Below are 24,665 nucleotides of genomic sequence, written 5' to 3' on the forward strand. Positions count from 1 at the left end.
CCCATGGACAGAGGAGCCTGGCAGGCTACAGTCCATAGGGTCGCAGAGTTGGACACTAGTGAAGCGACTTAGCATGCATGCGCGTATGGGAGTGTATCAATATTAAAACTGTGAATTAGGTATCATCACTCCCATTCATTGAACAAGGACATTGAGGCTCAGAGAGGCAAGTGATTTGCCAAGGTCATTTGGCACTTGACACATGATGGAGCCAGGATTTGAACCTACCCGTGTTTGGCTTTGAAGCCTGTGGGTTTTTTCACAGTGGGCGGAGAGTAGACCTGGCCCTTTAAGGATACAGCTACTGGTTTCAGATCAGGCGGTTAAGGCCGGCTCTCTCCCAGAATCCCATGTATGGAGTGATGGGAACACAGAGGCTCACAGAAGAATGTCGTGCTCCTGGCTGCCCTTGGAACTGCTGCGGTTCCAGCTGGCCGCACAGTCATCTCACCCTGGTAGTGTTGGTGGGGAGCTTGAGCAGAATCTCTGCCTGGCTTCTGATGCCTCTCCCTGTGTGGTGACTGCCTCTTCCAGCCCCCGCTGGGATGGGCTGTCATGGGGACCCTGAGCTGTCCTCGTAAACAGGGCCTGGGTGCCCGAGTCAGAGCAGCCTCGGGGAGACGCGCACTCAGCCTCCCCGGATCCCATGTCAGCTGGCTGCCTCTGACCTCCGGGACTGTGAGAGCCCTGCTTGGCAGAGCAGAGGGACGGACAGACTCGGCCATGCAGGCCGTGAGGGATTGGATGGGATCGTGGGTCGGATTTAGTGCCTGCAGTGCCTGGGCCTCCTGCCTGGGGTCCTCTGGACACAGCTTTTTTTTTTTTTTTTTAATTGTTTCTAGACAGTTCTCCTGGGCTTCTGACCAGCTCCTCTTAACAAGGCTGTGCCATTGGCCCCAAGAGAACTGCCCTGGTCAGCAGGTTGATTTGCTCTCTCCTCAGCTAATTGGGCTTCCCAGTGGTCAATAACCCGCCTGCCAATGCAGGAGACATAACAGACGTGGGTTCGATCCCTGGGTGGGGAAGATCCTCTGGAGCAGGTCATGGCAACCCCCTCCAGTATTCTCGCCTGGAGAATCCCATGGACAGAGGAGACTGTCGGGCTACAGTCCATGGAGTTGCAGAGTCAGACATGACTGAAGCGACTTATCCTGCACGCACACATGCACGCACTCTTTACCCAAACACTGATCTGAAATTATAAAGTGTGTATGGGTGAGGGTCGGGGCTTACATGGGGAGGGAGTAAGAGGTGGGGAGGTGAGACTAATCTTCATATTCCAGATTATTGTCGCCTTGGACCCCTCAGCCTGGGGCACCCACCCAGGTGCCTACTGAGCACTACCCCATTGACCAGCTGCTAGAGAGGCCCGCGGCCCGTGGACGCGTGCGTGTTTGCACACGGTGTGTGTTTCCCACAAGGTGGAGCAAGCATGTCTCTACCCCAGTCATCTCTGCTGCTCTCTCCACCATTTGCCTGTTTATTTCAGTTGTATCTAGATTCCAGTTTACCTTCACTTTTTGTGGGGAGGGGCATGCAGGATTCCTAGTTCCTTGACCAAGGATGGAACCCACACCTTCTGCAGTGGAAGCGTCTTAAACACTGGACCACAGGGAAGTCCCGTACCTTCACTTTTAAAGAGCCGAGGAGGGACTCCCCTGGTGGTTCAGTGGTTAAGACTCTGCACTTCCGCTGCAGGAGGTGTGGGTTCGATCCTAGGTTGGGGAACTAAGATCCCACATGCCATGCAGTGCTGCCGAAAATAAAAATAAAGAGCTGATGAGCCACGGCTTTTCCTGCTTCCTGAAAGTCAGCAAGTCAAAGAACAAAGCGTACATGCCTCCAAAAATGAGGGTTCAAAGAGGAGAAACTTGCAGCCCTCCAGCAGCCCTCCCTCCATAGCCATCTCCCTCCTGACTTTGTAAAGCTGCCAGCTGCCAGGACAGGCTGGGGCCCAGCGGCCAGGGCACCGTCTCCTCCACATCCTGCTCGACTGTTGGGGCGATACTCTGGTGTTTCACAGCAGCGGCCCCACGGGACCTCTTTCTTCTTTTTCTCCCCAGATGTCACAGTGACTGACAGAGTCACTGGGGTGCGTACATGTCGCAGAGGAACCTTCCTTTCGGGGGTGACCACCTTCCTCTGGGCATGCCTGCAGTACCCTGGGCCCATGGACCTGAAGGAGAAGCACGAGGTAGGCCGTGATGGTTGCCTCCTGGGGACTGTCAGTGTTTCTGTTGGACTCTCCCGACCTGTGTTTGCCTGGGAGGTCCTTGGGTGGGGGCTTGACGCTGAAAGTGAGGGGTGGGGTGTGTGGCTCTGGGGCTTGGAGCACGTGATCTGATCCCTCGGTGGGGCCATTGACCGGCTGGAATGCGCAGATTGCGGGAGCTGGGACTCAAGGGCAGAGGGTGGGCCAGTGAACGTGGCCGCATGGGAGGCGGTTCCCGATCGGGGTTGGCTCCCAGCCAGCCTCCACTCTTCGCCCAGGGCTGTGTATTTTCGCTTGTTTGCCCTCTGCTGGGCTCTGCCCCAACCTGCCGAGCCGTGTTGAGTATTGTCCGGCGCCCTCTCTGTGGTTAGGGAAGAGCTTCCCAGTTAGACTCCAGGCGCAGCTGCTGAACCAGCTGGGGGTGAGCCCCTCACGGGGGTCCAGGCAGCCTCCCCCAGCCTGACTTGGGCACCCCCAGCCTCCACATACCATCTTTATGCGGAGGTAGATGTGTTGTCGATCCAAGCACCCCTCTCCTGGGACGAAGGTTGCCCTAAAGGAGGTCGTTCCATCTCTGCCTGGACTCCTGTCACACCTTCCTAGCAGGTCCCCCTGTCTCTGACCCCCTGTCTCTACTGGGCAGGCAGGGAAAATTACCCGAAACGCAGAGCTGACCTTTTGTTGTTCCTGCTTAAAAGTCATTGCGTCACCTGCCGAAACCGTTACTGTGGGGTCCAGAGCCCCCCACAAGCCCACTTAGCCCGTTGGCCCAGCATCCCGCCCCTCCCCCGCCTTGGCCTTTGCCACTGGTATTCTCTTTCTGGGGGTGTGCTGTGCGGCCTGTGGGACCTTAGTTCCCTGAACAGGGATCAGATCTGTGCCCCCTGCTGTGGAAGCACAGAATCCTAACCACTGGACTGCCAAGGAAGTCCCGCCACTGGTAATTCTGAGCACTTCAGAGTTTGGGCACACACTTCATGTGTAGGCTGTTAACCTAATCCCCTCCTCCCACTTTGTCCTGCCAGACTTCTACTTTTCTTTCATTCAAGACCTGGTTTAGGCGTGACCTTCTCCAGGTACATCCTCATCCCCCCAGAGCCCCTTCTTCCAGCATTCACAGCCCCTCCACCATCATGTTTGCTATGCCGTGCTGACACCGTCTGTCTGTCCCACTTTATCTCAGCGTCCCCGGCTCCTAGCATAGAGCCTGGCATGTAGCAAGGGCTTGAAGTGAAGTGAAGTCGCTCAGTCATGTCCGACTCTTTGCGACCCCATGGACTGTAGCCTACCAGGCTCCTCCCTCCATGGGGTTCTCCAGGCAAGAGTACTGGAGTGGGTTGCCATTTCCTTCCCCAGGGGATCTTCCCAACTCAGGGATTGAACGTGCATTCCAGGCAGAGGTTTTAACCTCTCAGCCATGTATCATTAGCAAGTGCTTAGTAAATATTTATTGACTTGAACTTAACGATAGTGATCTTCCTGCCAAAGAGATCTTGGGAGGTCTGGGGAAGGAGCTGTGGGTCCACACACTGGAACCTGGCTGACTGCTGACGTGTTCAGCTCCGGGGTTCACGTGCCTCTGGGTGGGCTGTGAAGCAGGCTCGTGGACCTGAGCTTAAGGCGGGTGTGTTTAGCCTCCTGCTCACAGAGGCCTCTGACTGCTGTGCAGGTATCCATCCTAGCAGGGATTGGCACGCAGGCAAAGCTCCACTTGTCCCACCCCCAGTCTGGGTGCAAGGCTGCTGCGTACAGTTGCAAGGGCCGTGCACTGGTCAATTCCAGGGAGTGCCCTCCCTCCAAAGGTTACGATGTGGTGATGCGGTGGCCTGCCTGGGTGAGGTTGAATGTCCCCAAAACAGAGGACAGTATCTTCCTCTGGTTCCAGCCTGTGACTGAAACACCCATTACTGTTGAATCAGGGAAACAGATTTCTGTGGTCCAGGGGCTGGCTTCTCTCTCAAGCCACTTGTTCTCAAAGAACACTTGTGAACCCAGGATGGATGCCCTTTGTCAGGGAGGGTTTTCCTTCATCCTCCTCTTTTTCTTTCTGGATAGATGTTCTCCTGATCTAGAAAGCACCATGACTACCATCATCAGTTGTATTAATGGAATGCTCACTGTGGGTTGGTAGAGCTCTAGGCCCCTGGGGGATGGCCTTTGGCTTACAGAGACTCACAGACTAGTCGAGGAATTTATAGGGTAAGCAGCTAAGTAATACATCTGATGACGTTTCTACTTGAGGTGCCTTGTGAGTTGCGTAAATGTGGGCTTCTGAAGTAGACCCCTGGGGCCTCCAACGGGAGTGGGTGAGCTGACATGCTGGGAGTTGATGGTGAGGTTGCCTGTCGTTGCCTGGCAACTGTTTGACTGTTGCCGGTAGATCCTTTGCATCTCGCCCCCCTCCTGTCCTCAGGGTGCTCCGCAGGCACCTGTCTCCAGCCCGTGGTGGATGTACCGTTGGCAGTGATGGTCTGGGTCTCTCCTTCTCAGATGCAGAAGTTCCCCTTTCTCTTGCTGCAGCGGGCAGTGTTGGGAAGGCGGGACTGGACGCCAGAGGGCTGTGCTGGGGGCTGTGGAGCACCCGGGTCAGACCCTGTGGGCTGTTGCACCGGAGGGACAGTGTTTGCTTAGTTGTGGTTCCCCCAGAGCAGTGTCTTTTTAGAAAGCTAAAGGGGAGTGTGACCTGGGAGCCGGGGCTGGGGGTCAGGAGTCTCCTGGGCCCTTTGCTGAAGTCGCTGCCCGACATCAGAGTGACTGCCTCTGAAGCCAACCCCTCCTCCCCCGTCCTCTGGGAGACTTCCTGCCCTTAACCCCCGGGCAGCCCAGGCCCTTCCTTTCCCATCCCCACTCAGCTCTGGGTTTGGCGGGGTCTGGGGTGGGGCCCCCCTGGGGACTGTGCTAGAGAGGCGGGAGGGGAGAGGCTGGCTGCAGAGGAGATGGTGTCGTCTAGGAAGGAGGGCCCTGGAGAGACCGTCTCAGGTCCAGCCTGCGCTCCGGTTTTGGACCTGTTAGGCCATTTCCTCTCCACTGAGGTGTTCCTGCCCCAGCCTCAGGGTGGCCTGGACGGAGGCAGAGAACTCTCTTGTCCACTCCCAGGGTCTTTTGCCCCCGCTTACCCAGGGGGTCTGTTCCGACAGCTTCCTGTGTGTCAAACTCGGGGTCCCGGAGTGACGCGCAGGCCCTGAATGAAGCCCCAGAAGGTCCCCGGCCCCCCTTTCTTCCGGGCACGAGGCCCGGTGGCCTGCCCCAGCAGCACCTGGCAGGTGCATCGCATGCGGTCGGTGGACGGCCGCTGGCTGAGCCCTGCCCTGGCTCCGATGAGTGGCTCTTGGAGCCCCTCCCCCCCACCTGGTGGGCAGGCGTTTGGTCCATTGCTGGGATGCCCAGAGGCTTCCTTTCAGGGGCTCTTCCTCTCCCTCTCCGGTGCCCGGCCTCTGCCCTCCTGGAAGTCCCTGCTCCCGTTTTCTCACTTGTCAGTACTCTCCCCTCCTCTAGGATGTGCTGCTGTTAATAGCTCTCAAGTCCCCCCTCCCCTCCTTCCCGCAGCTCTAACGGAGGAGAGGGCTGTGGTTGGCGTGGCTCCATGCTGGAGTGTCAGGGATCGGGGGGCTTCCCCCAGTGGGGCCCCTCACCTCGCCCAGTGACACGGCCCCAGGGAAGGGATTGGGGCGGTGAGAGGCCAGGTCCTCCTTGATGCTGGCAGCTGCCCTCTGGGCTGCGGGCTGACAGCAGCCATTTCCTGCTCAGCCTCTCCGCTGGTGGGCGCCTCCCGAGCCCTGGGCTGTATGTCCCCCTCTGCTCACCCCGCGGTGCCTCCCCTGCTGAACGGGCCAAGCCCCCGACATCTGGCAGAGCCCCTGCCAGCTTCCCCCTCTCCACCCCTCCCTCCCCCGCCTCCTCCCGCACCAGCAGCCCGGTCTCCTCCTCCGCCTCCTCCCTCCCTCAATCTGCAGCGTGACCGGGAACAGGCTGAATTAATCAGCAGATTGAAGCTCCACTCCGCTGCTGCCGCCGCTGCACCGACTCCTCCTCGCTCACACGCACTCCAGCCCTCTCCCCTGTTCTCCCCTGCCCTCCCTCACCCTCTCCGTTTCCCGTCTCTTCCTCGCCCTCCCCGGGAGCGGTGTTGGCAGCCCGGTAGCTGACTCGCTTGTGGCCCAGGCGCTGCCCCATGCTCTTTAAGCGGGCAGAGCTATGGACGGCCCCTCAGGGCAAAGGCGGCAAAGTGAGTATGCCGACTGGGCTTGACTGCCCTGTCCCGCCCGCCCGGCTTCCCCGCTTTGTGTTGGAGGCTTTGGGTTAACGGTGGGGTGGAAGGTGGAGGCTGGACCCCAGGCAGCCTGGATTACCAGGGAGTGAGGACCATGGACGGAGTCCGGGAGTGGGAACCAGGAAACCGGTGTGTGGAGGTGCCCACCCAGCCCCTGAGTCACCCAGGGTCACCCAGAGCAGGACCGGAGCCCGCGTTTCCCCATGGGGCACCCTCTCACGGCATGCCAGAACCCGGGTCACCACACACAAGGCTTGGATGCCAACCCCTCCTCGGGGCCCTGAAGGAGGCATCTCTCGTTGGACCACATGGGTCTTGAGACAGGAGCCACCGGTGCTGGGAGGGGGAAAGGGTTTCTTCCTGGGTCTTGTCTGCAGGAGGTGAGGAATGAGATGGGTGAAGCCCGGTCCGGAGGAGGAGGAAGAGGAGGAGGCGCCCCTGCTTAAGGTTTTGAGTTGCTTGTCAGCGGAGTCGATTTGGGTCTGTCTGCCCAACTCAGATGAGATTCGTGGTGATGCTTGTCATATATCCTGGAGGACAGTGGCCGAATCTCTGCTCCGGTGATTCCGACATCATGGAGTCCAGCTTTGGGTCCCCTGACCGCTGCAATGGCCAAGAAGGCCGTGACCCAGGGGGCCTGGCAGAGGGTCAGCTGGTTCTGATTAGTGGTTTTCTGCTGTGGCCGAGGCCAGTTCATCATCGGTCCACCTGAGCCTAGGGGACCTTGAGTCCACTTTCTCCCGAAACAGGTCGAACAGGAAGGAAGATGGCTGCTATGCTGAGGGAACCTCAGAGGAGTCCTGACCGATCAGGGGGCAGGGGGTTGGGGGTTGCTGAGGGCTTCTGCTTCTGGGCCACCGGAGAAGCCTGACCACGGTGGCCCAGGGCAGCCCAGGTATACTGGCTCTTGAAGCCTCATTAGACTGACCCAGATGCTTAGCTCTGGGCCCTGGGGAGCGAATTCGGTTCTGGAGCAGGTTTCTTGCTGTTCTGATTGGACCAGACAGAGATCCATCACCACCTGCTGCTCCCTGAAACCCCGGGCCTGACCCGTGTCCTCCTTTGGTGATGAAACAGAGAGGGAGTGAGGGGTGTGATGGCAGCCCTCCTGAGCCTGCCCCTGCTGGGGCCTCGGGAGTTGAGTCCAGAAAACCTCAATGTCGGGGAAGAAGCAGGGCCGCCCCTCCCCTCTGGCATGGAGACCTGGCTGTTCACCCCCCGGAGCCTCCTGGAGGTGCCTGGGAGCAGGGAGGAGGAGCATCTGAGCATCCCTCCGGGACAGGTTCTCCTGGCCCTTCTTGGCCTTGGTGGACGGAGAGGAGCAGACCTTAGATGGAGTGTGTGTGACCAGGGTTCTTATCTCTCACACCAGCCCCAGCCTCGCACTGCACCCGCTGTGGGCGCCCAGGCACACTGGGTGTCCAGCCTCACTCCATGCTTTTGAGAAGGGCCGCCGTGAGCCCTTCCTGAATTTCCTTTGGAAAACCTTTGGTCTTTCACCAGTTTCCTCTGTTTGAGTCCTCACACCACCTGGGTGGAAAGCCTCGGGATAAGCAGAGAAGCAGTGGTTTTCCCCACACCCGGGCTCTCCTGCTGGAGACGGGGTTGCCATCAGGCCTCGTGTGCGGCCACAACAGTTGGATTTGCGGGCCGCTGAGGGTCAACTGGAGGGCGGTGTCGGGCCCTGGGGCCTCTGTGTGGGCAGGCGCTTTCCTCAGGAGGCATATAATTACAAGGGCTCATTTTCCCCCTGCTGTGTTGCCTTTAATCGCCAGTCTGGAGTGGGTGCTCCAAACCAGACGCAGCATGCGGGGGGCTGACTCACGGGGGCTCCACGCTTGCTGCCCTCTGGCCCCTCCTTCCACCCCTGGAGGGGAGCAGACTACAGGTTCCAAGAACCTGGAGGCAGAGGAGGAGCTGAACAATCACCGGGTGGGGGATTCAGGGGGTTTGGGGTGCCTGAAATAAGGCAGAGCGTACAGGCCAGCTGCAGGGCAAGCAGAGGGCAGTTGCTGAGTGCTCAGGGTCTAGAGGCACGGCCAGAGGAAGGCTGTGCTCCGGCTGCTCCCTTAGCCTTCCCGAGCCTGACACCCGTCCTGGCCCGAGCAGCTCTCCGGGTGACTCCGCAGCCCCGTGGGCTTTGTCGGCCCTTGCTTTCTCCCGCCCTTTGGCACACAGCCTGTCCACCTCTGCCAGCCAGCCCTCCCCTGCCCGCAGGAGGTGTACTCACTTTAGTTTGTGGAGACCTGGCCTAGGCAAGTCCACCGTGGGAACTCGCGCTCCCCTCTGGGAAAGGGAGCTCGGAGGGTTGAGCCTGGGGGAGGACGGGGCAGGGGAGGACAGGCGGGCCTCCCAGAGTCTCTTCTTCTGGGGTGTTCTGGGGACGAGGGGGGCAGGCGTCCCCCTCTGGGCCAGCCCCTTGGCCCTGGGCAGGCCCCTGGTCACCCTTTGTTTTTCTGTTCCTCCTTCCTGCCCGTGGAGGCTTTCTTCCCTCCAGCCAGAAGTCTAGGCAGAGGTACTGGCCTTACCTGGTACTCCTTTGTTCTGGACCATGGGCTCTTAGCCCGGATCCCTGCCAGAGGGAGGTGTTTACCCTTAAGGGGGTGCCAGCTCCCTGCCCAGAGGCCCATTTCTTCCTGAGCTGAAATAACCTGTTCTTCCCTCTGGGAAGAGGCAGCTCTCATCTCATAATTGCCCAGAGCCTCTGTGGAGAGTAGGGATGGGGGGCATGGAGGTTCAAGCATAGGAACTGGGAGGTCTTTGGGCAGGACCCGCTCTGGGGCCCATCCTCACCCCTCAGGCCGAGAGAGCTGGCGATAGGCCCGCGGTGCCCGGCCCACAGACAGGGGATGCCACCCCCAGGCCATCATTACCTCTAGTGGTGGAGATGTGTAGCTGGTGAGGGGCCAGGCTGCCACAGAGTGGGGTGGATATGGAGACCTGCAGGGAGGAGGAAATCCAGAAACGTTAGTGGACAAAGCCAGGGCAGAAGCCCAGAGGTAGGAGTGGAGAAGCAGGGCCGTGAACCTGGGCAGCCGGGGCCCCACTGGCTTAGTGATGCTTGGCCGGGACCCAGTGGATAAACCCAGGCCCTTTGTTGGCGCCCCAGGGTTAGGGCTTCCCTCTGCTTGCTCAGAACTTTCCGAGGTGAAAGCCTGCGTTGGTGCCCTTCAGGCGGCCCTGGGAAAGACTCACTGCTCCCCCAGGCCCTGTCTTTCCTGGGGGCCTTCTCTTCCCCTGGACCCCCGGCTGGGGATCTGTGCCTCAGATCCACCCAGGGTGGGCCTCACCTCCAGAAGTGTTGATTGGGTAGGTCTGGGGTGGGGACCTGGAACTTGCACATTTGTAAAAGCTCCAGGCAGTTCTGCCATAGGTCCTGGGTTGGGCTTCCCAGGTGGTGCTAGTGGTAAAGAACCTGCCTGCCAATGCAGGAGAAGCAAAAGATGCGGGTTCTTTCCCTGGGTCGGGAAGATCCCCAGGAATAGGAAATGGCAACCCACTCCAGTGTTCTTGCCGGGAGAATTCCATGGACAGAGGAGCCCGGCGGGCTGCAGTCCATCGGGTCACAAAGAGTCAGACACAACTGAGGGGCTGAACACTTTCGACAACCCCGATTAAGGTGTCCTTGATACCAGTGAAGCTACATGTACGCTCATTCATTCATTCATTCGGCAAGAATTCATTGAGTCGCTGCCCTGTGCCTGCTGGGAGGATATGGCCGTGGAAGAATTCAGCGCCTGTTTTCTAGGAGCTGGCTGGCTGGTGGGGGAGCCAGACAAGTAAACCTGTGATGACAGTGCTCTGCGGTGCCGCCTGTGAGCCAGGTTGCCCTGGGGTGCCGTTGGAATACAAGCCTCCCCCAGTACGTGCAGCCCTGGGTTTTGGGAAAATTTCCCAGAGCAGGTGGTGTTTGAGCCGAGTCTCGAAGGAGAAGTAAAGAGTTGTCTGGGGCAGGGAGTGTGTTCTTGGCTAGGAAAACACAGGAAGATGCTGGCACATGAGCGCAGGGAGCTGGGCAGGCGGTAGGAGCAGCAGGCGAGGAGGCTGGAGGAGATCCCAGACCACGCTCAGGAGTCTGGGCTGGATTTTAAAGGGAAACAGGGTCAATTGATCAGATACGCTCTCCCTGGCTGGGATGGAAGGTAGGGACTGGGAGGTGGGAAGGGGAGGCAGGGGTTGGCGGGAGGGCTGGAATGCCTGGGTGAGGTGGTAATTTGCAGGAGGGGTACTGGCTCTGTTGGGGAGAGCTGGGTGGCAATTTCAGGGTTTTGGACGTGTCGACTCACAGATACCTACGAAAGAGCTGTGGATCAGTTCAGAAACGGGTCAGAATTTGGGACAGTGGTCAGGCTAGAGGTCAGATTTAGGAGTTGGAAGCTTATTGCTGGCAGGCGAATCCGTGTGGCTGATGTAGCCCTGGAAACGTACACAGTGTTGTGGAGAAGATATCATAGGAGGGACTGTGGGGTAGGTGGACAGGACAGAGGAGAGAAACCCAGGAAAGGGGGTCTCGGTGGCAGGGGTCAGGCTGTGGGGCCACAGAGGAAAATGTGCCACCAGCCACCCCGTCCGTGCCTCGTTCCACCCACCCTCAGAGAGCGGGAGTGCGGGGTGTGGTCGGTCCAGGTCCTTTCCTGGGAGCGGCTGCCTTTTTCTGAGGTTGTGTTCTTCCCGCCATCAGTGTTACAGTAGCTTCCCTTTAATGAGCTGGTGGTAACAGAAGTTGGTGGGGATTTTCTTCACGTTTTTACTAGGGAGAACGTCAAGCTAGGACCTCTAGATTAGTTCTCTTCTCCCCACTTAGAAAGTGAAAGTCACTCAGTCACGTCGGACTCTTTGTGACCCCACGGGCTGTTCAGTCCATGGAATTCTCCAGGGTGGGTAGCCTTTTCCTTCTCCAGGGGATCTTCCTGACCCAGGGATCAAACTGGGTCTCCCAGATTGCAGGCGGATTCTTTACCAGCTGAGCCACCAGGGAAGCCCCACCCCCCCCCACTTAAACAATCCACATTTTCCTGCCGGAGAACCAGGAAAGACGGCCCCAGTGCAGTAAGGGGAGCTGGGCGGTGAGCACGGCCCAAGTGGTACTGGGCTGCTGATGGCAGTGGGTTGGGGGTTGAGGGAAAGGAGAGTTAGAAGACGCTGAGCCTAGAAAGGCTTGTTTCTGGTTCTGTTTTATTTTTTGGCTGTGCTCTGTGGCCTGCGGGATCTTAGTTCCCCGACCAGGGGTCAAGCCTGTGCCGTCTGCCTTGAGAGCGTGGCGTCCTAACCACTGGACCGCCAGGGAAGTCCCTCTAGTTTTGTGTTAAACTGGGCTTTGAAGAGCGGGGGAATGTGTACCCGAACATCTTTTAGTTCGGTGGGGAACACACTCAGGACCCCTACCGCTTGCCAGGGGCTAGCGAAGGAAAGGGAGGGCGAGGCCTTGGGAGGAGGGAGGAAGGTTCTGGGGAGGCAGGAGGGGAGGGGGCCTGGGCCTCCCGCAGGATGCCGAGAGCCGCCCCCTCTCCCCTCCAGGGCGAGCCGCCCTTGGCCCTGGGCCTGTCCACCCGGAAGGCCCTCAGCATTCTGAAGGAGCAGCTGGAGGCAGTGCTGGATGGACACCTGAAGGAGCGGAAGAAATGTCTCACGTGGAAGGTGACACGTCCTCCCGGGAGCCCAGAGCCTAGCTGGGGTCCTGGCCCGTGCGCGGGTGGGAAAAGAATTTCCAGACGTGAGGCAGAACGAGAGGAGAAGAAAGTTTACTAGAGTGGAAGCCGCTGTTAGCACAGCAGGCCAGCTTGAGGGAGAGCCAAACCCTGTCAAAGGGTGGCAGCCAATTTTTATTTCCTCAAGACAGAAAATTCCTACTGGGATGATGGCATTAGGTGATGGGATGCCATAGGGCTGAAAATAGGGTGGGTATTTGATCTAATACGGGGTTAGGGGACTGATCTAATACGGGGTCAGGGGACTGGCTGGTTTAGATCCAGAGGCTCATGGCACCAGTTGCTATGGGGCTTGGTCAGTTCCAGAGATTTTTTTCCTGTGACCCTGGTCCAGAGCTCCACACCCGTGGCCGTGGTGTAGGGCTCCACAGTTGGGGTGGCGGAAAAACTCGGGAGGCCCATTCTCAGGGCCGGGACTCACCCTGCCGTCCTGGGCAGCATGACCCAACCGAGGCATCCCTAAAAATCAGAAAGGAGTCAGGATTCCTTTCAGAGTGACGTCCCGACCCCCAGCCAGGACTGAAGTGAGTTGAGGGAGGCAGCCACGGGGGGCGGGATCGGGTGGGCTGGGAGGAAGGCAGTCAGATCCTAGCAGGTCAGAGTCCCGGCCCCTCCCGTCTCCCGCTTGTCCCCCAGCCTCTCACTCGCCTGCCCCCTGCCCCCAGGAGATGTGGAGAAACAGCTTCCTGTACCACGGGAACCGCTGTTCCTGTTTCCACTGGCCGGGCGCCTCGCTCATGCTCCTGGCTGTGCTCCTGTTGCTGGCTTGCTGCGGGGGCCAGCCGGCTGGCAGGTACGTGGCCCGTGGCCCCAGGTGGGTGGGGGGTGCTTCTTCCCACCTCTCGCAGGGTCTGGGCTCGTCCCTCTCCTGCCCCCGTACCCACCCGGGGAGACAGGGAACTGCCCCCCGCAGTCAGAGCCTGGGTCACGTGGGGATCTGCAGTCCCTTGGCCATCTGCTGTCGGAAGCAGAAAGGGGTGTGGAGGGCAGTGTGGGGCCCTGGGTTGTCTGGGCTGCAGAGCCCTCCCTGCACCCCGCTGGCCAGCACCCCCAGGACCCCCTCCCCTCTCGCTGCCAGCCACGGGGTGGAGCTCGTGAATGCCTCGGCGCTCTTCCTCCTGCTGCTCCTCAACCTCGTCCTCATTGGGCGGCAAGATCGGCTGAAGCGTCGGGAGGTAGAGCGGAGACTGCGGGGTGTCATTGACCAAATCCAAGGTGAGGGGCCAGGCGGGACGCGGACCTGCAGAGGGGCCAGTGCTGGAGTGAGTGGCGTGGGTTGATGCAGGCCTGGGGAAGCGAGCGGAGCAGACCCGGCTCCCGAGGTGCATGCTGGATCCTGCTGGCGTGTGCAGAGCTCCGGGTGAGGCCGTGTCCCTCTTTCCACCCTCATCAGATGCCCTCAGGGATGGCAAGGAGGTCAAGTGGCCAGATGCCATGTACCCAGACCTCCACATGCCCTTCACACCCTCGTGGTCTCTGCACTGGGCCTACAGAGACGGACATCTCGTCAACCTGCCGGTTAGCCTGCTGGTAGAAGGAGACATCATAGCTCTGAGGCCCGGCCAGGAATCCTTTGCTTCCCTGCGGGGCATCAAGGTAGCTGGGGGCTCCTCTCCTTCCCTGGAAATGCTGTGGGAACGTCCACCAGCGATGGTGGGAGGGTCCCGGGGCTTCATCCTGACGCTTGCTGCCCAGCTCGCGGGTTTCCTGGGAAGCGCTCTAGGAAAAATGGAGAAAAGCTGGAACATCTTTCTCTTCATCCTGTTCTTCCTTTCCTGTGATTCTCAAGTTGCTAGGAAACCCATCCCCCAGGCTCCCCCCCACCCCACTCCAGGTGACTCCTTGCTCACTGATGGTCCTTAACCTGGTGAGATGTCTCTGCTTCGCTGCAACGGTCAAGGAAGAGTGGCTTCTCCGGGACCCATTGATTACCCTCTCCCTGCTCCCTTTGTCTCTGGCAGGACGACGAGCACATTGTCTTGGAGCCGGGAGATCTGTTCCCCCCTTTCTCGCCACCCCCATCCCCCCGGGGAGAAGTGAAGAAAGGGCCGCAAAACCCCCAGCAGCACCGGCTCTTCCGTGTCCTCGAGACCCCCGTGATCGACAACATCAGGTGGGGGCGCTGTGCTGTCCCCCACCCTCTCCCCCCAGAGCCTCCCTCCGTGAGCCGTGAGCCGGCGATGACGACAGGAAGGAGCCTGGTTCGTACCCAGGCCCCTTAGAGCAGGCACCTGCGGGGCCTTCGCTTTAGCTTCTTGTGAGGATTCTTATTTATTTTTTCCAGTGTGTTTACTTGGCTGTTTCAGGGCGTTGTTGTGGCTCGCAGGCTCAGTAGGTGCACCATGTGGCCTTAGCTTCTCCACGGCCTGTGGGATCTTAGTTCCCCGTCCAGGGATCGAACCCACGCCCCCTGCCCTGCAGGGTGGGTTGTTAAGGAAGTCCCTTTTGTGAGAATTCTTCGACTGGGTGATTGACCCCCTCTCAGTCTGGACTCTGAATCAGAGACGGCTTCAGAGATGGCCATGGGCCACAGTGGCCAGGAGGCCATCCTCCCGGGGCCAGGGCCCGGGAGGGGAGGGGGAGCTGCAGGACGCAAGGCTGTTTCTGCAGGTGGTGCCTGGACATGGCCCTGTCCCGCCCGGTGACCGCCCTGGACAACGAGAGGTTCACGGTGCAGTCGGCGATGCTGCGCTTCGCAGTGCCGGTGGTCCTGGTGTGTGCGGCCGGGCCGTGGTGGGGGCCACGGGGGGCCAGGGGATCGGGGGCCCTGGGGGCCGGACTCCGGCAAGCCTGTGAGCGCAGACGGGAGGGTCCCGGGGTGAGCCGGCCGGTGCCGGGGGTGGGGGAGTGTGAGTGGGCAGAAGATGGGGTGCCTCAGAGCCTGGGTGCCCCCTGGGGTCGGGGAGAGTGAAGGCCGCGTCTCTCCTGTCCCCAACAGGCCAGCTTCCTCATCACCAACGCCCTGCGCTTCATGCTGAAAGCCCCGGGTGTCACCAGCTGGCAGTACGCCCTCCTCCAGCTGCAGGTAAGGCCGCCCTCTCCTCTCCTTCCCCAGAGATGGGCCTCGGGGCGCCCTGACTGCCCCTCCCACCCCCAGCCCAGGGGTCTCCCAGACGTCCTCTTCGGAGTGCCTGCTCTCCTTCCCCGTTTCCTGCCTGCTGCCCCCAGCGATCCTTTTTACTCAGGGAGGGCCCCAGTGCTGGGGAGGGGGCAGCCCTGCCCTCCCTCCTTTTTCCCTCCGCCAGCGACTCTCGGAGCCTCAGCGGGGCTCGCTCTTCTCCAGGTGAATGGCGTCCTGCCCATCCTCCCCCTGCTCTTCCCGGTCCTCTGGGTCCTGGCAACCGCCTGTGGAGAAGCCCGCGTCCTGGCCCAGATGAGCAAGGCCTCCCCCAGCTCCCTGGTCAGTTGTTTCCAGGCCTCGGGGCGGAGGGGGGGTGGGGGACAGTGCAGAAAGAGCCAAAGACAGGAACAGAAAGACAGAGTGGGCTGTGCCCCCAGCAAAGAGGCAGAAGTGCGGCCGCCCCACCTCCTGCCCCGCGGCCCAGCACGCGGCCGGCCCTGGGCAGCTCTCCGAGGGCTCCGCCCTCTCTAGCCAGCAGGATCTCCAGACCAGGCCCCAGGGACGGCCGGGTGTCCATCCACCCTTGCTCCCAGCAGATGGGGGTTCCGGGGCTCCCCAGTGTCCTTCACCGAGAGGTGCGAGGCCCCCCCCCACCCCGCCCACTCCGAGGCCCCGGGACGGTGGCAGTTTCCTCCCCAGGACTCACGCCCTCTCCATGCAGCTCGCCAAGTTCTCAGAGGACACTCTCAGCAGCTACACGGAAGCCGTGTCGTCTCAGGTACGCTCGCCTGGGTGGATGCTGGCCCTGCACTCCCGGCCTGAGCTCCCCCAGGTCCCTCCTGGAACCCCCGGGTGCCCCTGCACTATGGCCTTGAACTTCCCTCCCAGAGCCCCTCTGGCCCCCCCCGTCCCATGTGGGTAATGTGTCACTGCTGGGGGGGCACACGCTCCCCCCGGACCGTTTCCTCTGTCGGTCCCCAAGGCCATCTCCGGGGAAGCGTGGCCGAGCGCCTTGTCTCTGTCCCCAGGAGATGCTGCGCTGCATTTGGGGCCACTTCCTGCGGGTGATCCAGGGGACGTCACCCACACTGAGCCACAGCTCCAGCCTGCTGCACAGCCTGGGCTCCGTGACGGTGAGGGCGGCCCCCGGGAGGGCCCGGCCTTGGCAGGCAGCTCTCCAGAGCACACGGCAGCCTGGGGAACGCCGCGCCCCCTTCCCTGTTGCCGTCTCCCCCTGCAGGTGCTGTGCTGTGTGGACAAACAGGGGATCCTGTCGTGGCCCAACCCCAGCCCGGAGACCGTGCTGTTCTTCAGCGGGAAGGTGGAGCCCGCGCACAGCAGCCACGAGGACCTCACGGACGACCTGTCCACCCGCTCCTTCTGCCATCCCGAGGTGGAGGAGGAGGTGCGGCCTGGGCCGGGACGGTGGTCTCGCCAGGGCGGGGGGTGGGGCAAGGGGAGGCAGGAGGAGGAGGAGGGCTCAGGCCTCAGGAGCCCCCATGGAGACGGGGCCCCAGGGGGCCGTAGCGGCCCAGCCTCCTGGCCCGAGGCGGCGTTCGGACCGGAGTCCGAGGCCTGTGCTCCTTGCTCTTCTCAGCCCCACGAACGCGACGCCCTCCTGGCTGGCTCCCTGAACGCTCCCCTGCACCTTTCCAACGAGCAGGAGCGGGGCGGCAACTGGCCAGGTGACGGTCCCAAGGCGCCCGAACCCCACCCTCACCACCGGGTACACGGCCGCAGCAAACATCTGTCTGGCTCCAGCGTGAGCTTCAGCAGGGACACGGAGGGCGGCGAAGATGACCCCAGCAAGGTGAGGAGGGCCATGGGAGTGGCCACCTCGTCTGTCACGGGGCACCCCGGCCTCTTTTGCTGGAGGGGACTGCAGAGGTGCCGCCCAGCCCGGGCAGGTGGAGCCTGGGGCTCAGACATCCTGGCCCCTGTTCTCAGCTCCAGAGGCCTCGGCCCTGGTTCTCCCGCAAAGTGGGCCCCTCCCCCCTTTCCGGGTTTGGTCGATGGTGGTAGTTGGCTGGGGCAAGACCCTTCCTCCTGATTGCAGCCTTCAAAAGACAGAAAGCCAGGAGTTCCCTCTAAAGATATTTCCCCTGACAGAGAGAGGCTTCATCGTTTCTTGCCCAGTCTGGACAGCCTCCTCTGAGCTGGTGACAATGTTGTTGGGCATGGATCCTAGAAGCCCCCGGAGCCAGGAAGGGTGCAGAGGGGTGTGGGGAGGGCCGGGAGAGCGTGAGCAGGAGCATGCCCTGCTGGGGGGGCGTGCCTTCTCTCAGGGACACTGCCCGTACCACCCCCACCACTTCAGCCTAAGCTCCCCCGTCCCCTCCTCCTTTCCTCCAGCACGGCCCGGAGGGCGAGCCCTGCGAAGCTGAGGACTTCGTGTGTGACTACCACCTGGAGATGCTCAGCCTGTCCCAGGACCAGCAGAACCCCTCCTGCATCCAGTTCGACGACTCCAACTGGCAGCTGCACCTCACCTCGCTCAAGCCGCTGGGCCTCAACGTGCTGCTGAACCTGTGCGACGCCAGCGCCACCGAGCGGCTCTGCCGGTTCTCAGACCACCTGTGCAACGTCGCCCTGCAGGAGAGCCGCAGCGCCGCGCTGCCCGTGCGCGTGCCCTGGGGCCTCTGCGAGCTCGCCCGCCTCATCGGTAGGCTGCCTGGCGACTCTTCTCAGGGGCTGGGCCACCAGGGCCAGATGTGGCCTCGGTCAAGAGCACCTGGCAACCCTTTGCGCTTCCGGCCCCTTTATCTGCATCTTGTCTGTTTATTCATCCATCCACCCATCCCACAGGCTTCACTCCCGGGGCCAAGGAGCTCTTTAAGCAGGGGAACCACCTCGCACTCTACCGTCTCCCCAGCGCCGAGACCATGAAGGAGACCTCACTGGGGAGGCTGTCCTGCGTCACCAAGCGGCGGCCCCCGCTCAGCCACATGATCAGCCTCTTCATCAAGGACACCACCACCAGTGAGTGTGGCGGGACGGGGCTCCTTCTAGGGAGCATTAGATCCTCCCCGAGACCTCACACATGGCAGAGATGGGCTTTGGGGATGGGGGCTGGGACGGTGGATGCTGCGGGCCGTGGAGGGGAGGCCGCCTGGAGGACCGGCGGCCTTGTGCCCATGTTACGCACTCAGTGGCCTTGCCGATAGGTTTGCTGCCGTGATGCCTGGGGGATTCCCACGGCCCGTCCCCTACCCAGGGGCTCATTTTAGCATCCTTCTCAGGGGTGGTGATATGTGCTCAGAGGTCAGCTGGAGGGGTGGTGGCTTGGGGCACTCAGGTTCTCCCTCTCCTCCGCTGTCTTCAGGCACAGAGCAGATGCTGTCCCATGGCACGGCCGATGTGGTCTTGGAAGCCTGCACAGACTTCTGGGACGGAGCTGACATCTACCCTCTTTCGGGTTCCGACAGGTCAGTGAGGAGGCACGTGGCCGGTGGTGAGAACCGTCGGCTCTGGCTGGGGACCCAGAGGTCTGGACACCCTGGGACCACTCACCTCACTCCCACCCTGCTTCCCCGGCAGAAAGAAGGTGCTGGATTTCTACCAGCGAGCCTGTCTGTCTGGTTACTGCTCTGCCTTCGCCTACAAGCCCATGAGTTGTGCCCTGTCCTCCCAGCTCAACGGCAAGTGCATCGAGCTGGTGCAGGCGCCCGGCCAGAACAGCATCTTCACCATGTGCGAGCTGCCCAGCACCATTCCCATCAAGCTGAGCGCCCGCCGCGGCAGCTGGAGCTCAGACGGTACCGGGGGCCAGGGGCCGGGAGAGCTTGCGGGGGCCTGGGTGAAAGCCTGGCAGAGGGGACGGCTGGCAGCACTAGGCCTGGCACGCCTTGGTGGCCCCCTGTCTGGTGACGTGGGCAGGCTCCTCAGCGGCATCTGTAAGCAGGTGCTCCCTGTGCCCTGCTCACTGTTCATGGTACCGCCCCGGTGGGGTGACATATGGAAAAGTGCTTACTCTGAAGGTTTTAAAGCAGTAGTCTGTATAGAGCCTTAGCCTGATTGGAATCAGACAAAAGACCTGGTCGCAAACGCTGCTACAACAGAGGGATTCAAAGCTCCATGCACCCCTCCCCACTCCGTCAGACACACAGCCTTCCGGGGTCTCGTGACTCGAGCCCGTGAACTGAAGCCAAGGCTGAGGGTGGGGCCCGCCCCCCGCCCCGCCCCCCACCCCGCCCCCTCCCCCTGGCCCTGGACCAGGCTTGGTCACCTGACTGATGAGTACCTTTCCTTGTCTCTCCCCCACCATCCCCGTCCACCCCCATGTCTGTCGGCTCCTTTTCTGTCTTGGTTGTACACGTGTGTGGTCCCCTGGGGCCCATGTGCTCCTTGATCTGGGCGTGGAACCCACCGGCTCCTGGGTGTCCTGGCCGGGCTCTGCGCCTGGTGCCTCCTGAAGAAGGGATCGGGGAGGTGCTGGAGAAGGAAGACTGCATGCAGGCCCTGAGCGGCCAGATCTTCATGGGCATGGTGTCCTCCCAGTACCAGGCCCGCCTGGACATCGTGCGCCTCATCGACGGGCTGGTCAACGCCTGCATCCGCTTTGTCTACTTCTCGTTGGAGGATGAGCTCAGAAGCAAGGTGGGCAGCCGCCGACCCCTCTGCTCCTGCTGCCCCTTTCCCCACAGCCTCTTGGGCCCCTCTGGTCATCGCCATCTGCCTGGTGCAGGTGTTTGCGGAGAAGATGGGCCTGGAGACGGGCTGGAATTGCCACATCTCCCTCACGCCCAACGGTGACATGCCCGGCTCCGAGATCCCCCCCTCCAGTCCCAGCCACGCTGGTTCCCTGCACGACGACCTGAACCAGGGTGAGGGCAGAGGTTTGGTATGGACACGAGGTGGGTGTGGGCTGTCCCCCATCCTTGGAGCTACAGCTGGAACTTCCCTGGATCCCTCCTGGGAAGCTGGCTGTGATCCCCTGCAGTAGCTCCAGTTGATGGGGTTGGGGGAGAGGAGAGCTCAAGAAGGAAGTTCTGCGCCGTCTTCAGGGCTAGGAAAGGCCCCCAGAAGGCTGGCCCCACGGCGAGGGACAGGCTTTTGTCCCCGCAGCATCCCGAGATGACGTGGAAGGACTCCTTCTAATGGAGGAGGAGGGTCACTCGGACCTCATTAGCTTCCAGCCCACGGACAGCGACCTCCCCAGCTTCCTGGAGGACTGCAACCGGGTACGACTGTGCCCCCGGAGCCTTGGGGTTGGCAACGGGGCTGGTCCAGGGCAGGGGAGCGAGGGAGGGAGGGAGGAGGGGCCCTGAGGCCACGCGCGTCTCTGCTCCCTGCAGGCCAAGCTGCCCCGGGGCATCCACCAGGTGCGGCCCCACCTGCAGAACATCGACAACGTGCCCCTGCTGGTGCCCCTCTTCACCGACTGTACCCCCGAGAGTGAGTGCTGTGGCTGGGCGCTCAGCCAGCCCGGCCCTGGGTGGAGCTCTGCCAGCCCCTGGCACCCCACGGGCTCCGGAGGGGTGTTGGTTTCCCATGCAGGGAGCAGAGGAAGCTGGGCTGGGAGGAGCCGGGGAGTCTCGTGGGCAGGAGCCCAGCGTAGCCCATTCTAGGGACTCAGAAGTGACAGTATTCGTACAATGTTTGCGACATTGGGGGTGGGATGGCTCCAAGGAGGGGCCTGATTTCCCTTGTCTCCTGCCCTGGCCTGTGGGTCTCTGCCCAGCGCCCCACGTGGGGCTCCACCTGCCTGACCCTTGTGCCCCTGACTCTGCCCCCTCAGCCATGTGTGAGATGATCAAGATCATGCAGGAGTACGGGGAAGTGACCTGCTGCCTGGGCAGCTCCGCCAACCTGCGGAACAGCTGCCTCTTCCTCCAGAGCGACGTCAGGTCAGCGCGACAGCCCAGAGCCGGGGCTCCCCACGGCCAGCCTGGCCTGGCGGGGAGATAAGGCAGCAGGGGGCTGGCTTGGTCCCCTGGGAGATGGGTGGGGTCTTGGCGGACCCCAGCTGATGGGCACACTTCCCCCTCCCGTGCTGAGCAGCATCGCCCTGGACCCCCTGTACCCGTCCCGTTGCTCCTGGGAGACCTTCGGCTACGCCACCAGCACCAGCATGGCCCAGGCCTCGGATGGCCTTTCCCCGCTGCAGCTCTCGGGGCAGCTCAACAGCCTGCCCTGCTCGCTGACCTTCCGCCAGGAGGAGACGATCAGCATCATCCGGCTCATTGAGCAGGTGGGGGCTCAGGCAGGCCCGGGGCCAGAGGTCAGAGCCTGCTGGGGGTGGGGAGTCGCCATGCAGGACCCTCCTGGGCTGGAGGTGGCTCTTCACCTCCACGCGCAGCTCTCCCAGGAGGTTTAGTTTGCCCGGCCGCTCGCTGGCGTGAACATCTGCCACATCTGGCTGAAGCGTATCAGCTGCAGGCCCTGAGCACGGCCACCCCCGCCCCTCCTGCTCCCTAGGCCCGGCACGCCACCTATGGCATCCGCAAGTGCTTCCTCTTCCTGCTGCAGTGCCAGCTGACGCTCGTGGTCATCCAGGTAAGGTGGGGCCGGCACGGGCATCAGCCCCCAACACCCGGCTCCTGTGCCGCGGGGCCAGTTGAGAGGCTGGGAGGAGGCAGCACAGCCTGGGGGCCCCCCGGAGCTTCTGCGATCGCCCGCTGCAGAGCTGTGTCCCTTCCAGCTCTCTGGGCGCAGGGCGGGGCAGCCCCGGGGCTCCCAGCTTCTGACTCTGCTAGAATCTAATCGTGCCTCCTGGCTCTTCCTGGCCCAGTTCCTCTCCTGCCTCGTCCAGCTGCCGCCAGTCCTGAGCACCACCGACATCCTGTGGCTGTCCTGTTTTTGCTACCCTCTGCTCAGGTGAGGAGCCACCCCATGTCCAGGGTCAGGACGTCCCCCAGCGTCCCCAGGAGCCCAGCTAGTGCCCCCCACCGTGGGGGCCCCCAGCCCAAGGGAGTCCCTTCCTTGTCGTGGCCCGACTGCCCAGCAGAGTTGCCCTCGCTCTTGGGACTCCTGAAAAGCTTCTCCTTGGGAAGAATTGGAGGACACGGGGACTTCCTTGGAGGTCCAGTGGCTGAGACTCCATGCTCCCAATGCACAGCACCCAGGTTCAAATCCTGGTTGAGGTACTAGACCAACCAATGCAGCCAAATAAATAAATAAAAGTAAATATTTTTAAAAAATGAAAAACATAACTTAAAAAAAAGGAATTAGGGGACACGGGGTCACAGTCCCCACGCTTCACTGAGTCCCTGCTTTTCAGCATCTCTCTGCTGGGGAAGCCCCCACATAGCTCCATCATGTCTATGGCAACGGGGAAGAACCTTCAGTCCATTCCTAAGAAGGTAAGCGACGCAGAGCCCGTGGGCCTGGGCTTTTCCTGAGGAAGGGGAGTGTGGAGGGGGCTGAGCCCTGGGGGAGCAAGGGGGGAATCCCATCAGAGGGGAGGGGGCTGCAGAGTGGGGAAGGCTCCTTGCTCTTGTCCCCCGGGCCTGCCCACTTCCCGAGGACCCCTGAACCCGCGCACCCGAGTGATGGACCTCCGCTTCCCTCAGACCCAGCACTACTTCCTCCTCTGCTTCTTGCTGAAGTTCAGCCTCACCATCAGCTCGTGCCTCATCTGCTTTGCCTTCACACTGCAGAACTTCTGCGACAGGTCCCGGGCCCGCAACCTCACTGACTGCTCCTCCATCATGCTGCCCAGGTGGGTCCCGCCCCGAACCCTCACCCCCGGGGCCACCTCCCTGGGGCCCCGAGGAGGCTGAGCCCACACGTTGCCTTGGCAGCCACGCCGACAGGGCCCCAGCCTGGTTTGATGACTTTGCCAACGGGCTGCTGTCGGCTCAGAAGCTCGCCGCCGCCCTGATCGTCCTACACACTGGTGAGGGGTGCCCCGGAGCCGGGGGGGCGGTGGGGGCCAGGGGGACTCCCCGGGGGCGAGGCCTCTGGCCGTGGGACGTCTGACACGTGTGACGTCTGACACGTGTGACGACCCCGTTTTCCCCAGTCTTCATCTCCATCACCCATGTACACCGCACCAAGCCCCTGTGGAGGAAGAGCCCCCTGACGAACCTGTGGTGGGCCGTGACCGTGCCCGTGGTGTGAGTCTGGGGTGGAGGGCGGGAGCCGAGGAGGGGCCAGGGGCTGAACGGCACCCTCCGGGCGCGCCTCCTGCCGGGAAGGGCAGGGAAGGAAGCAGGCCCCGGCTGACGCGGGGCTGCCGCCTCCCCAGGCTGCTGGGGCAGGTGGCCCAGACGGCAGTGGACCTGCAGCTGTGGACACACAGGGACAGCCGCGTGCACTTCGGCCTGGAGGACGTGCCTCTGCTGACGTGGCTCCTGGGCTGCCTGTCCCTGGTCCTCGTGGTGGTCACCAACGAGGTCGTGAAGCTGCATGAGATCCGGTGAGCCACTGGCTGGGCGTGTCCCCTCTGGGCTCAGGCGTGCTCCCTAAGCCCGTCACCGCCTGGCCTCATCCCCCGCCAGCCTTCCTGCTGACCGTACCCCGTCCTCTGCCTCCTGTCTACCCTTGGTCTCGGTGTCCGCGCTAACCTGGTCTTCGATCTCCACCCACCAGGGTCCGCGTCCGCTACCAGAAGCGACAGAAGCTGCAGTTTGAAACGAAGCTGGGCATGAACTCTCCCTTCTGAGCCCCTGGCCGTGGCGGCCACAGTTGCCGTGTCCCTGGGGCTGAAGCCACACCCGTTCTGCGTCTGGGGAGTTGATATCATGAATGTTTCAGCGTTTGCTCTTGTGCCACATGGCCCTGGAGGCCCAGCTCCCGGTGTCAGACCCAGCTGTGGTCCCCATCCCGGGGCTTCCCGCGGAGACGCAGAGCTGCAGCCTTGGTCCAGGACCGTCTGGCTCTTCCTCGCCAGGGGGAGACCCCTGGGCTCTTGAATGTATGACCTCGTGTGCTTAGCAGAGGGGCCCTCACCCCCTCCACCTGTGGGCTGCCCCCCTCCAGGGCCCCCTGACCGAGTGCCACCTGGTCTTTGGGCAGACCCGTGGACCGTGGGGCCTCTGGTGGGAGGGCAGTCCTGGGACATGCCAGCAGTCCTCCATGGCGCCGCTGGAGGCTGGGGTGGTGGGGCGCCCTCCCTGGGCGAGCTGAGCCCCCACCTGGCCCGAGAACCTCCTCCCAGGCCGCCCTCGGGCAGGCCGTGGAGCCAGTCCCGGGGGCGCAGCCTGGGACCTCCTTCCAGCCTCAGCCCCAGTTACCCTGTGAGAATGTTTTTACTGGTGTATATTTTTTACTGGAAATGAGCCTTTTGGGAATGAATACAGACTGGTTTGTATTAAAACTTACAAACTGCTGAAGCAAAACCTGTGGCTGGTCCCTGAGGCAGCCACGAAGGGGCCCACTCAAGGGTCAGGCCAGTGAGGGAGCCCCTCCCTGAAGGTGAGTTGGGGGGGCCAAGTCTTCCACCCTCCCCCCACCGCACATCGGCGGGGGCAC

The 24,665-nt window shown here is 61.9% G+C and overlaps 1 protein-coding gene across 4 annotated transcripts in view; it reads left to right on the plus strand.

Moving 5' to 3' along the window:
* TMEM94 (transmembrane protein 94) overlaps nucleotides 1–24,581 on the plus strand; it is a 35,573-nt gene extending 10,992 nt beyond the window's left edge. The window contains exons 2-32 of one of the 4 annotated variants that reach the window (XM_065910993.1): nucleotides 2,064–2,194; nucleotides 12,000–12,119; nucleotides 12,856–12,983; nucleotides 13,269–13,405; nucleotides 13,584–13,786; nucleotides 14,152–14,303; nucleotides 14,801–14,903; nucleotides 15,129–15,215; nucleotides 15,474–15,590; nucleotides 15,973–16,029; nucleotides 16,280–16,384; nucleotides 16,492–16,656; nucleotides 16,849–17,061; nucleotides 17,604–17,913; nucleotides 18,057–18,230; nucleotides 18,574–18,676; nucleotides 18,789–19,006; nucleotides 19,666–19,847; nucleotides 19,936–20,074; nucleotides 20,316–20,431; nucleotides 20,546–20,645; nucleotides 20,989–21,097; nucleotides 21,252–21,441; nucleotides 21,669–21,746; nucleotides 21,982–22,067; nucleotides 22,471–22,552; nucleotides 22,763–22,911; nucleotides 22,994–23,088; nucleotides 23,215–23,308; nucleotides 23,440–23,610; nucleotides 23,784–24,581. In XM_065910993.1, coding sequence (XP_065767065.1) covers nucleotides 2,171–2,194; nucleotides 12,000–12,119; nucleotides 12,856–12,983; nucleotides 13,269–13,405; nucleotides 13,584–13,786; nucleotides 14,152–14,303; nucleotides 14,801–14,903; nucleotides 15,129–15,215; nucleotides 15,474–15,590; nucleotides 15,973–16,029; nucleotides 16,280–16,384; nucleotides 16,492–16,656; nucleotides 16,849–17,061; nucleotides 17,604–17,913; nucleotides 18,057–18,230; nucleotides 18,574–18,676; nucleotides 18,789–19,006; nucleotides 19,666–19,847; nucleotides 19,936–20,074; nucleotides 20,316–20,431; nucleotides 20,546–20,645; nucleotides 20,989–21,097; nucleotides 21,252–21,441; nucleotides 21,669–21,746; nucleotides 21,982–22,067; nucleotides 22,471–22,552; nucleotides 22,763–22,911; nucleotides 22,994–23,088; nucleotides 23,215–23,308; nucleotides 23,440–23,610; nucleotides 23,784–23,856 — 4,080 coding nt within the window. In that variant the 5' untranslated portion in view covers nucleotides 2,064–2,170 and the 3' untranslated portion in view covers nucleotides 23,857–24,581. Of the gene's footprint in view, nucleotides 1–2,063; nucleotides 2,195–6,211; nucleotides 6,438–11,999; nucleotides 12,120–12,855; nucleotides 12,984–13,268; nucleotides 13,406–13,583; nucleotides 13,787–14,151; nucleotides 14,304–14,800; nucleotides 14,904–15,128; nucleotides 15,216–15,473; nucleotides 15,591–15,972; nucleotides 16,030–16,279; nucleotides 16,385–16,491; nucleotides 16,657–16,848; nucleotides 17,062–17,603; nucleotides 17,914–18,056; nucleotides 18,231–18,573; nucleotides 18,677–18,788; nucleotides 19,007–19,665; nucleotides 19,848–19,935; nucleotides 20,075–20,315; nucleotides 20,432–20,545; nucleotides 20,646–20,988; nucleotides 21,098–21,251; nucleotides 21,442–21,668; nucleotides 21,747–21,981; nucleotides 22,068–22,470; nucleotides 22,553–22,762; nucleotides 22,912–22,993; nucleotides 23,089–23,214; nucleotides 23,309–23,439; nucleotides 23,611–23,783 lie in introns of those variants that run through there. The other 3 variants (XM_065910991.1, XM_065910992.1, XM_065910994.1) reach the window with 3 other exon arrangements.
* Nucleotides 24,582–24,665: the final 84 nt, after the last annotated feature.

This window comes from Muntiacus reevesi, chromosome 18 (assembly GCF_963930625.1).
Source record: "Muntiacus reevesi chromosome 18, mMunRee1.1, whole genome shotgun sequence".
NCBI classification, from domain to species: domain Eukaryota; kingdom Metazoa; phylum Chordata; class Mammalia; order Artiodactyla; family Cervidae; genus Muntiacus; species Muntiacus reevesi.